Source organism: Rhinopithecus roxellana, chromosome 3 (genome assembly GCF_007565055.1).
Source record: "Rhinopithecus roxellana isolate Shanxi Qingling chromosome 3, ASM756505v1, whole genome shotgun sequence".
NCBI classification, from domain to species: Eukaryota; Metazoa; Chordata; class Mammalia; order Primates; family Cercopithecidae; genus Rhinopithecus; species Rhinopithecus roxellana.
In genome coordinates this window covers 58,415,897-58,428,675 of record NC_044551.1, presented here as the reverse complement: position 1 = coordinate 58,428,675, position 12,779 = coordinate 58,415,897, and the positions used below count along the sequence as shown (strand labels likewise).

The following is a 12,779-nucleotide window of genomic DNA, read 5'->3' as shown; positions in this document are numbered from 1 at the left end:
TCATGTCCTATCTTAGAAATTTTGCCTGCTCCGAGATTGAAAAGGTAGTTTTCAATATTTAAGAAGCTATAGTTTTTATTTTTATGTTTAAATATATGGTCTACAAAATATAAAATATATTCATTAAATGTAAAATACAAATACAAAATACAGTCATTAAAGACGTGTATTGTGCATACTACGACTGATACCTGTGAGGGGGAGAGACAACCAGGCAAATCTATTTGGGGAAGAACAATTATTTATTTACTTGAGTATCACCCTGTCCTTTGATTTAACACTTAGAGTAATGAACTTAAGACTTGAAACTGTGATAAGAAATGTAAGATGCATGAAATTCAAAAATAAAATTGAAAACAAACACATGTAGTCATTTTAAGTTAATTTTTATATAAGGTATAAAGTAAGGGTTGATTCCATTTTTTCATATGAATATTCAATTGCTGTAACACTGTTTGTTGAAAAGACTATCACTTCTTCCATTGAATTACCCTGATACATTTGTGAGAGATCAATTAAGCATACATGGATGAGTCTATTTTTCTTCTCACCCATTGATCTAGGTTTCTGTTCTTAAACCAGCACCACACTGTATTGAGTAATCGAACTTCCCAGTGGGTCTCAAAATCCAGAAGCATTAGTCCTTGAATGTGCTCTTTCTCAAAATTATTTTGCTTTTCTAGGTCCTTTGTATTTCTATATACATATTAGCATGAACTTGTCAATTGAGACAAGTCTTTTTATACAAAAAGAGAGTATATGGAATCTATAGATTAAATTGTGGAGAAGTGACATCTTAAAATTGAGTTTTCTAATACGTGAAAAGATTTACCTCTACATTTATTTAGGTCTTTTTAAAATTTTTTCACCAATGTTTCATTTTTAGTATATAGGTCTTGCACACATGTTCTGTTAAATCTAATCATGCTTTTTGGTGCTATTGTAAATACTACTGTATTTTAATTTAACTTTCAGTTTTTTGTTGTTATGTAATAATATAGTTGATTTCTTTTTATATTGCCCTCATGCCCTGAAACCTGGTTCACTCACATATTACTTCTAACAGTTGTTTTGTAAATTCATTTGGATTTTCTCGATATATTATCATGTCATCCTTGAACAAAGGCACTTTTACTTCTATCTTTCCTATCTTTATGCCCGTTATTTGTTTTTTCTTGCCTTATACTAGTGTTCTTGACCTTTAGTACAGTGTCGAATAAATAAGGAGACTAGGTAGCCTTTTGTTTTCAACCAATCTTAAAGGCAAATCATTCCTTGTTGTTTTTAACCATTAAATATAACGTTAGCTAGAAGATTTATGTAATGACTCTTTGTCAGTTTGAGAATGTTCCCTTTTATTTCTAGTTTTCTAAGAGTTTTAGTCATGAATAGGTATTGAAGATGTCTGAATCTATTGACATGATTAGGTTGGGTTTTGCCCTCCCTTTTTCTGTTAATATAGTAAATGCATTGATTGATTTTCAAATGTAAAATCCATCTAATATTCTTGGGCTATAAACCACTTTTTCATGATCTATTATTACTCTTATATATTGCTGGAATTGATTTTGCTAATATTTTATTAAGAATATTTGGACCTATGTTCATGAGAGATATTTTTCTAGAGTCTTTTTCTTGTGATTTCTTTGCTGGTTTTTGTATCAGGTTAAGCCTGGCTTCATAAAATGGCTTGAGAAGTGTTCCTTTCTCGTCTATTTTCTGTAAGAGTCTGGAGAGAATTGTTATTATTTTTTAATGTTTGATAGAATTCAACTGTGAAGCCATCTAGAATGGAGTTGTCTTTGTGGGAAGTTTTTAATGTGGGAATTTTTATAGCAAAGTTTTCAAATGTATTGGCATAAAATTATGCATAATATTTTCTTATTATCCTTTTAATATCTGTAGGATCTGTAACAATGGCTCTTCTTTTCATTTTCCATATTGAAAATTTGTGTCTTCTTTCTTTACCCTGGTAATCCTAACAAGGGCTTTATTAATTATATTGATTTTTTAAAGAACAAGCTTATGGTTTAAATGATTTTCTGTATTGTTTGTCTAGTTCGCATTACATTGATTCCCACTCTTCTGTTTGTTTCTTCTTTTCTATTCACTTTGTTTAATTTGTTCTTATTTGTTCTAGCTTCTCAAGATACAAACTTAAATTACTGATTAAAAATCTTTTTTCTACTATAAAACAAGCATTTTTTTACTATAAATTTCATCAGACATTTGATACATTGTATTTTCCTTATGAAGTTTTAAATATTTCCTTATTTATCTTGTGACTCATGGCTTAGAAGTTATTATTTAATTTCCAAATATTTTAGTGTCTCACAAATCCTTTTCTGATACTGATTTCTAGTTTAATTCTATTATGGACAGAAAACACACCTTATATGATTTTAGTTTTTTGTTAAGGTTGTTTTATAGTCTAGCACATGTGCACTTGAGAAGAATGCATATTCTGCTATTTTTGGGTTAGTATACCATTACTTGCTGCCTTCTTGTTGAAAAATTACTGAAAGAATTATGTTGATATCTCCCATTGGAAGTGTGGATTTGTTTACTGTTCTTATTAATGGCAAAAGCCGCGATTACTTTTGCACCAACCCAATAGTTTGTAAGATTTTTGCTTCATTTATTTTGAAACTATGTTTTAGGTGTGTAGACATTTGTGATTGTTACATCTTCTTGATATATTGAGCATTTTATCATTTTCAAATGTTTCTCTATATTCCTGATAATATTCTATGACCAGTCTGGCATGGTGGCACATGCCTGTAATTCCAATCACTCGGGAGGCAGAGGCAGGAGAATCATTGAGTTCAGGAGTTTGAGATCAGCCTGGGCAACGTAGTGAGATACCCATCTCTTAAAAGTATTCTTTGACCCAAAGTCTGTTTTATCTGATACCAATCTAGCTGCCCCAGCTGTCTTCTGATCAGTGTTTGCATGGTAAATCTTTTTCTGTCTATTCACTTTTCATATGTAGGTACGTCTGTCTTTAAAATCTGTTTCTTTTAGGACACATGTAGTTTGATCTTTGTTTTTTATTATGTCTAACAATCATTGTATTTTTAAATTATAGTCTTTAGTTTGGTGGGGGGATGGGGTCGGCAACTATTTCTGTTAAGGGTCAGACAGTAAATCTTATAGTCTCTGTTACAACTATTCACTTCTACCATTGCCGTGTGCAAGCAGACATAGGTAATAAATAAATGGGTGTGACTGTGTTCCAATAGAACTTCATCTACAAAAACGGGAGGTGGGTCGTAAGTTTGGTAACTTCTTGTTTAGCTCATTTATATTTAATGTAATTTTCAATATCGTTGGGTTTAAGCCTACCATCTTGCTGTTTTTCTGTTGGTCCTGTGTGTTTTTTTTTTCCCCCTTTTATTCTCCTTTCATGTCTTCTTTTAGATTAACCATGGGTTTTATTGTATTCCATTTAATCTCTAGTAAATAGCTTATTAGCTATACTTCTTTGCTCTGTTTAATTAGTGGTTGCTTTAGGATTTACAAAATGCATTTTTAATTTATCATAATACATTTCCAAATAATATTGCACCATTTTGTAAGGTCATAGAATATTATCAGGAATATAGAGAAACGTTTGAAAATGATAAAATGCTCAAGATATCAAGAAGATGTAACAATCATAAATGTCTACACACCTAAAACATAGTTTCAAAATAAATGAAGCAAAAATCTTACAAACTATTGGGTTGGTGCAAAAGTAATCGCGGCTTTTGCCATTAATAAGAACAGTAAACAAATCCACAATTCTAATGGGAGATATCAACATAATTCTTTCAGTAATTCTTCAACAAGAAGGCAGCAAGTAAGAATATAAAAAACATGAAAAAACTATCCAACCAAAGGATAGTTGCGTCCTTTAATTTAATGAACATTAATGGTATACTAACCCAAAAATAGCAGAATATGCATTCTTCTCAAGTGCACATTTCCAAATAATATTGCGCTATATAATGTAAGGCCCTTGCAACAATTTACTTCCATTGTCCCATTCCATTCTCTGTGCTTTTTTTTTTTTTTAATACCTTTTACTTCTTTATATGTTATAAATCCCACAATATATGGTTATTATTTTTGTTTCAAAGAGCCAATTATCTTTAAAAACAATTTTTAAACAAGCAAAATTATTTTGCATTTACCCACATATTTACCATTATCTGGCATGCTTCCTTTCTTTGTATAGATCTCAGTTTCCATCTGTTACAAATATGTGTGTATATACATGTAATGTCATCATGTTTCTTCTCATTATATTTATGTTTTCATTTAAAGTTCTTGAATATAATAGCTACTTGAAAATTATTTTCTGCTAATTCCATAATTTTTGTTATTTCTGGGTCTGTTTCTTTGGCTTTGCCTTCTTCCTGTTTGAATCACATTCTCTTCCTTTCCACACTGGTAGTAATTTCTCATTGGATGTTGTACATTGTGAATATTTCTTTGTTGAGAGCCTGGATTTTGATTTATTTCTTTAAAGGGTGTTAAGTAACTTGTAGATAGGCTTGATCCTTTTGATGTTTGCTTTTGAGCTTTGTTTGGGTAAATCCAGAATATTCTTTATTCTAGAGCTTGCTCAGCTCTCCTACAAAAGTATGATTCTTCTTGGGTGTCTGTTGAATGGCCTGGTGATTGAAATGCAGTAGTTCTGCTTACTGCTCCCCAGTAGTTTTTTTGCTGACTTTATGTAATTTTATCCTATGCATATGCAGATCAATATTCAGCCACAGATTTCCTCCCTCCTCTCTTGTTCTCTGGTCCTGCATATTCCAGCTATGTCAGCCTTCCCAGTTTCTGACCTCTCTTCTTCACTTGGTGAGACCACCATGGGTGGGTTCCCCACCTAAAGAAAGTGTCTCCAAGCAGAAAGTTGTGGAGATCGTGGTCTCTGCACAGTCCTGTTCAGTGCGTGAGAACAGCTGATTCACATATTTTGTGAGTTTTCTGATTATTTACAATGGGAGGGCAAGTCTAATACCAGTTATTTCAACATGAAAGTGAGTAGAAGTTCTATTTATTTGATGTTTAATCCTTTGAGTTGGTTTTAGTCTCTCCAGAAACCCTTAGTGAGACCTAAACGAGTTTTTATTGTAGTTAAAATACCATTCCCTTTCTCTGAAAGCTTTTAAAAATAAGGGTACATCCAGAGTGTGTCTTGAGACACAACACCAGTATCATCAGCCTCTTCTTTTATTTAAGAAGACTCCTTTATTTTTACACCATAATTCTGAATTATTTTCTGCATCAATAATACTCAAAAGAAAAAGATTTCTAGCCTCAGCTTTTTCCCCCTCTGGTAATTCTCTTTTCATAATGCCACATCATCTTCCTTTAGTCATTCTTACTTAATGCCTCTTAAATGGTTGGCATTTTTCTGAGCTACATTATGGCACCATTAGTTATATATTCCTAACAGCCAAGAGGTGTTAGAATTCCTTCATTTAGTAGTTGTATAAAAAAAAAAGAAAAAAAAAAAAAAAAAAACAAGGAAGTGAAAGCTCAAACTGAAGGAGAAGGAGAATTCAAAGCTGCTTAGTTGTTTTTATCTTTATTTTTACTATTTCATATATGACAGTCTCGGATGTCCTTATAAAACAAAATGTTTTAAACTAGACAGAAAACCACTGCAAGTGAGAGTTGAAAATAAAAATTTTTAAGTTCGGGAAAAGTTCAAGGCCAGGTAGTTCTTCTATTTGCTTGTTCCTGTCTCAAAAGGTTAATTAGATTTATTTTTTGGCAGTTAAATGAATCTTGAAAACATATCTGAAGTTAAGAAACTACAAATATTTTTGCCAGGCAAATGGGGGTTGGGAGATGACAATGGTCTGTAGTATGAAGGACAAGAGCTGGAGGTCTAGAGTGTCAGAGACTCTGTACCATGACCCTTTAGTCCTTTTGGGCTACTTGTTTATCTGGACTGATGAATCACAGTTTTTGCAATCAGCTAGCATACTAACAAAATATTAAACTGACATGTTTATTTATTTCTTGTTTATTTATAGGAGTTTTTGTATGTTAGTACTAAAAATACTTTTTCAGCCACATGTACTTTTAAACTGTGTGTGTGTGTGTGTGTGTGTGTGTATTTCTTGCAAGAGATTTTTTTAAAGTATGCATGTTTATCTATTAACATTTTTTCTGAGTTTTTTCATCATGCTTAGAAAAACTTTTCATACCCTAATATTATGAGGAAAAAAAGTTCTATATTTTCTCCTGACATTTTAAGATTTAACTATTTTTATATTTAAATATTTACCCATCTGGCATTTATCCTTTCTCTCTTTTTTTAACTTTGTTTTTATTGAGGTGAAATTAACATTACATAAAATTAACCATTTGAAGTGAACAATTAAGTGGCGTTTAGAACATTCCAAAACATTTACATCATCCCAGAAAAAAACCCATATCCATTAAGCAGGTTACTCCCCATCCTCCCCATTCTCCCCATTCCCCATCCCCTGGCAACTACCCATCTGCTTTCTGTCTCTGTGGCTTTTTACCTACTCTGGATATTTTATATAAATGAAAGCATACTATGTGTGATCTTTTCTGTCTGGTCTCTTCCACTTAATGTTTTTGAGGTTCATCACATTACAGCTTGTTATCAATACTTCATTACTTGTTATGGCTGAATAATATTCTGTTACATTATAATACCACCGTTTGTTTGTTTATTCATCCATGGATGAACATTTGGGTTGTTTTGATTTGGGGCTATCGGAAATAGTGCTACTACGAATATGTGTTTCCAAGTATTTGTTTGAGTACCTGTTTTCAATTCTTTTGGATGTGTGCCTAGGAGTTGAATTGTGGCATTTATTCTTATGTAAAGAATGAAATATAAATTCAACATTTTTTTTTGCCAAAAGAATAGTCTTTTGCCTTACCGCCATTTCTTGTTATCTTTCCTTTACTAATTTAAGATACGCCCTTTATCATAAACAGAATTCTCATATGTACTTGGGTATATTTCTTAAATCTGTTTGATTTGTGTTCTGTTGATCAGTCTGTGTCCAGGTGCAACAGGTCGTCCCCACCCCATATCCATTTAATTACTATTTCAATATTTGGAAAGGAAAGCCTGCTCCCCACCCTTATGTTAACTCTCATCTCTAGTTATTCCTTTTCTCATAATTTTCCTTGCTAATTCCACATGTTTATTCCTCCAGGTTAACCTTTCATTGCTTTCTATTAATGACATTATAAATACTTAAGTAATATCTTCTTACCATTCACATGAAAAATCACCATTTTAATTTGTACTTAAGAATATGGTCAAGAGTCATAACTCTAAGTGGAAATCGGCATTCATTGTATACTTTATTGCAGTAATTAATCAGTGACACTTTGGTAAATGAAGTTTCACATTTTTAGGTGAATTGTGATTTGTTTTCTAGCTTTAAAATCTGAAGGAGATGATTACTATATTAATGGTGCCTGGACTATTGACTGGCCTAGGAAATTTGATGTTGCTGGGACAGCTTTTCACTACAAGAGACCAACTGATGAACCAGAATCCTTGGAAGCTCTAGGTCCTACCTCAGAAAATCTCATCATCATGGTAAATGCGTCTTTGCCATTGTATTTCTTCTGTTTGTAATTCCTCCTTGTGAGGTAGGAAAGGGCAGGTTTTACTATCCCTGTTTTATAGGTGATGAAATTAAGGTAAACAAAGGTAAAATGATTTACCCAAAGGTGTTAGAACTGTACAAAGTTAAGGCCATCATGCTTTTGCTTGAATAGTATTTTTATAACCAAACAAGACAGATGAAAGCAATGGCTCCAAAATACCCATGAAAATGGGAAGTGAAAATTTGATATAAATGCATGTGTTTTATATTATCTTAAATTTCCTATAAGACTTGTTTTGAAATTTTCTTCTTCAAAAGGAATAATAAATATCTGAATGAAGGCTCATTGTATTTTAATTGTCTTCACCAGTTGTTTTCAATGGCAGGTTCTGCTTCAAGAACAGAATTTGGGAATTAGGTATAAGTTCAATGTTCCCATCACTCGAACTGGCAGTGGAGATAATGAAGTTGGCTTTACATGGAATCATCAGCCTTGGTCAGAATGCTCAGCTACTTGTGCTGGAGGTAAGATGCCCACTAGGCAGCCCACCCAGAGGGCAAGATGGAGAACAAAACACATTTGGAGCTATGCTTTGTGTTTGTTAAAAAAGCTAATTGGAAACATTTCTTGCAGGTTTGCTTCAAGCTGTAATTTAGCAAAAGAAACTTTGCTTTAATTATATTATATTATATTTGTTTTCAACCTCATGTAATTTGTGCAGATTTGTTGGTAAAATACATCTTGGCACAATGAGTGTCTCAGCTGGTGCTTCTCCCAAGACTGTCTTGAAGGTGGGCTGTTTGCCTTTCGTGAACACATTCTTGGTAAAGAACATCAAAAGTTTTAAAAAAGAAAATGAGCAAGAATCAGACATCACAGATGCAACTTCTTGTAATGGGAGATGAGAATGTACGGCTATGTGCTTGTTGTTTGTGTTTGCGTGCCTGTGTGTTTGCCACAATCCTATTCAAACTCCCTTCTCCTGCCATCAAAGTTAAGGGACTGTATACTGGGATGCTACAATAATTACTGGTATCTGGGTTCTGGGTTAATGGTGTATACTGACCCCATTACAGTCCCTCAGAGGTAGCTGCTAGGCGGTGGTTGGTGATGTGTTGGTTGTCCCATGTGCGTTTTTCATGGGTGCCTTTTCCCTACAATTTACTCTATTCCTAATCCTCCTCCCTCTAGTGGCCACCAATGCAATTCTTTACCTCTGGCTGGGAGAGCAGGACAGTTGGCTTCCTTCAAAGCCAACACCCTTGCTGCTGCATGGACTGGTGAGTAGAAGTGCTGTGCGAGCAGCATCTTCCTTCTCTCTGGAGACTAAATGCATCGCCTCCACCGTACACCTTGATCCTGATAGGCAAGGAAACAAACCTGTCCTTCAGGCCTAGGCTGGACTAGATCACCTCACCATTCCAGAAGCAAATATTGAATTTTAAATAGTGATATTTAGAATGGGCAAAATTAAAATAAAGTAAATCACCCAATATATTACCTATACTCCTTTTTTAAACTATGCAGAAATATATGCTTTTTATATAGACTTCATCCTGTCTTATATTTGCATCTTCTGATTTTCAAGTCTTAAATCGGAGAGGTTATTTTTAGAGAAATAATTATCATACAATCTAGTCAGTATTTTTATTTTATTACTTATTACTATTTTTTTTTTTTGAGACAGATTTTTGCTCTGTTGCCCAAGCTGGAGTGCAGTGGCACAATCATGGCTCACTGCAACCTCAACCTCCGGGGCTCAAGTGATCCTCCCACCTCAGCCTTCTGAGTAGCTAGGACCACAGGAGCACGCCACCACGACCTGGCTAATTTTTAAAATTTTTGTAAAGATAGGATCTCACTGTGTTGCCTAGGCTTCTCTTGAACTCCTGGCCTCAAGCATTCCTCCTGCCTCAGTGTCCCAAAATGCTGGGATTACAGGCATGGGCCATCACTCCCAGCCTAATTCAGTATTTTTAATCTCATACAGAATTAAAGCAATGATTAACTACAACTCCAATTTCAATATAAAGTCGATACAACATGAAAAAAACAAAAAAGATGAATAATATATTGATGTTCTCTACTGTGTAAAGTATCATGAAACATAGTTATGTATAATTTGTGACATATTTTAAAAGATCTCTAGTTCCCATCCATTTTATGTGTAAAATGGCTGGTGATTTGTAATGTAAAGTTTTTAAAGCCATAGGGCATTACCATTTTTAAATAAATAAATACGTGCAACTAATTGATCAAGTACATGCCATTGCATTATTTTTTAGTGGCATTTATACATATATCTTTCTTTTATCCAGTTCAATTCTTTTTATTCTATAAATTAACTTTTCCCTTTGCATATTCCAACAAAAAGTTTTCTAGAACAGTACGTACATAATTCAGGCCCTGAGGCAAGGTGGAATGAACTTATTAAAGAACTAAAATAATTTAAAGTTTAGGAAATCTAATAAGGATAGTCTAAAGTTGAGGTGGATTAGCTTGTAGAAAAGAAAGCTAAGGGGATGCGTATTAGTATGCGACAGAAGGTTGAATGGAAATTCTTAGAGCCAGTTCATCTTTGTACTGAAATTGCTATATTTGGGGATGGTTTAGACACAGTCTTGTCTGAGACCAAGAAGGGATTAAATGAATTCTCAATGTTCCTTCAATCCTATGATTTTATTTGTTCAGAAAGGAGGTAGTCCAACAAAAAAACAAGGAAGGAGAAGAGGAAAAAGGCCATGAGAACTGAATTTGGAAGAAAAAAATATAATTTTGTTGACGTAGGAAAGTAAAAAGTGTAGATGAGTGTTATTTTTTCCCATAACGCTTGTATTGAGAAATAGAAGTGATTTCTTGTGGTAGGGGGTTTAAAAAAAAAAAAAAAAAGATAGGGAGAGAGAAAAGCCTCTGGAAGGGAGAGCTTTCTCTTCCTTGTTATTTGTCCTTCTTTCCGTGATCTGAACTACTGGTCTTAGATACTGGAGGTGGTTCTGGGAACTCACATTAGGCTTGGTTGTGGGTGATTATGAGCATTCTTGAGGCTCTTGCCTTGAAGGGCATGGTGTGAAGAGCTGCCATTTGTTTTGGTAAGTGGTTCCCCCGCAGCAGCATCAATATCATTTAGAAACTTGTTAGAAATGCTAATTTGAGTGCCCCATTTCAGACCTACTGAACAGAAACTCTTCGAGTGGAGCCCATTAATCTGTGTTTTAACAAGCCCTGCAGGTGATTTGGATGCTCGCTCAAATTTGTGTACCACTGGTCTTGGCTGACAGAGAAACCAAATCCAGTGTTCTAGACACATGGAATCCATGTCCTCATCACTGAAGTCTGTGCATCTTTGTAGACTCATTTTGCCCCTAGAACAATATCCGAAACATAGTAGGTGCCCAATAAATGCACTTTATTGAGCACCTTACTGAGGCCAACGGTGTCCTCCCAAAGTGCTAGATGAGTGAATGAGTAAAAGGAATTAATTTTGGCAATTATATATTTGTGCTTGTCCTTTCTAATGTGGGAGATGAAAGTTTAGAGTTGCTACTTTTCTTATAGAGTAGGGCAAAGCTTTGCCAAGGAAAAAACAGTATAATTTTAATTAGCGTAGGTAACTAAAACCAAGCTCCTCTCTTTTTTACTTTGTTTTTTGTTTTGTTTTGAGTTTTTTTGTTTTTTTGAGACAGTCTTACTCTGTCGCCCAGGCTGGAGCACAGTGGTGCGATCTTGGCTCACTGCAACCTCTGCCTCCCAGGTTTAAGCGACTGTCGCACCTCAGCCTCCCAACTAGCTTGGACTACAGGTGCACACCACCACGCCTGGCTAATTTTTGTATTTTTAGTGGAGACAGAGTTTCACCATGTTGGCCAGATGGTCTTGAACTCCTGACCTCAAGTGATCCACCTGCATCAGCCTCCCAAAGTGCTAGGATTACAGGCGTGAGCCACCACACCTAGCCATCTTGCTTACTTTGAATAGGTGGAAAATATTTCCTAGGATATAGAGTGCAGGAATCAATTATTGAAGTTGCTCTTCTTACACATACCCTCACTTTTAACCCCAGGTTCTTTAAATATAGGAAGCTTATGATTGAGGGAAGTAAAGTCCCTTTAGGGTTTAGGAACTTTGACCCAAGAAAAAGCCAGAGTCATCTTCTCCTTAATGAAATTTCATTTTATAGTTAAGAAACCTTTCAAGAAGAAGTCATTTCTACCTAGCTTTCACTCAGAAACTAAGGATTAATTCTAAAGTCAGTTTTTTTGTTTTTTGTTTGTTTGTTTGTTTTTTTGTTGCTGTCAATAAGTCTGTTGTCTATACAAGGGACATTTTGGGATGGTTCTACCTCATCCTTTTAACTTCTTTCTTGGGCTTCTTCTCATAGACTGGATTCTCTCTGATGGCAGCATGAGCTTTCTTACACATCTTCCCCATCATGTCTGGAGTTATGCTGTTATGTATTGAGGGAACTGTTTCTTGTAAGCATCTGCATCTTCCTCCATTAAGTAGCACATGTAATCTGAAACATTCTGGCCCATGATGTGCTTCTGGTGTATTTCTACATTAAATTCTTTGCTTCCAGAATCATAACCAGGGAATTGTTTGGTACTGTGAGGGATAGAGAAGCCTCCGTCCACAGCTCCCTTCAGGGTACCAAAAACTTTATTGCCAGTGGTAGTTCTGGCAAGGCCTGCATCCAAATAGCAGATAAAGGCACCTGTTTGAACATCAGTGCTTTCCACATTATACATTCATCTTCAATCACCTCAGCTTGGCCTTCATAGATCTTATCCATGCCAAACCTATTGAAAAGCTTGGGCCTGCAGCAGGCCAGTATTATACGCTGCAGCATCATTTGTCAGGCCAATCTTCACACCATATTTTGGCAGTTCATGTGCATATGCTGTGCAAACTATCATATCCCCTTCTATATGGGCATAAACAATCTGACAAACGGTATCTCTGGTTGTTACATGAACTATCAACCTGTATTTGGGTGTGTGTGTGTTTTATTTATTTATTGTCCACCGTTTGACAGAGACCTGCAGGCCCAGCAGTGCTAGGTGGGGAAAAGGGATAAAGTCAGTTCTTAACTGGGATACTCCATGTTCATCTCTCCAAGGAGGTGCTGGGTGTCTTGAGGCTGTCAAAATTCCTTTAAGTGGCAAAGAGAAAACAAG

General features: G+C 34.9%; 1 protein-coding gene across 2 annotated transcripts in view; it reads left to right on the top strand.

Moving 5' to 3' along the window:
- The window catches only part of ADAMTS6 (ADAM metallopeptidase with thrombospondin type 1 motif 6), a 337,576-nt gene that overhangs the window by 269,411 nt on the left and 55,386 nt on the right, over positions 1–12,779 (top strand). For both annotated transcript variants that reach the window (XM_030927871.1, XM_010368281.2), the window contains 2 exons: positions 7,431–7,594; positions 7,991–8,129. In XM_030927871.1, the coding sequence (XP_030783731.1) occupies positions 7,431–7,594; positions 7,991–8,129 (303 nt within the window). The remainder of the gene's footprint in view (positions 1–7,430; positions 7,595–7,990; positions 8,130–12,779) is intronic.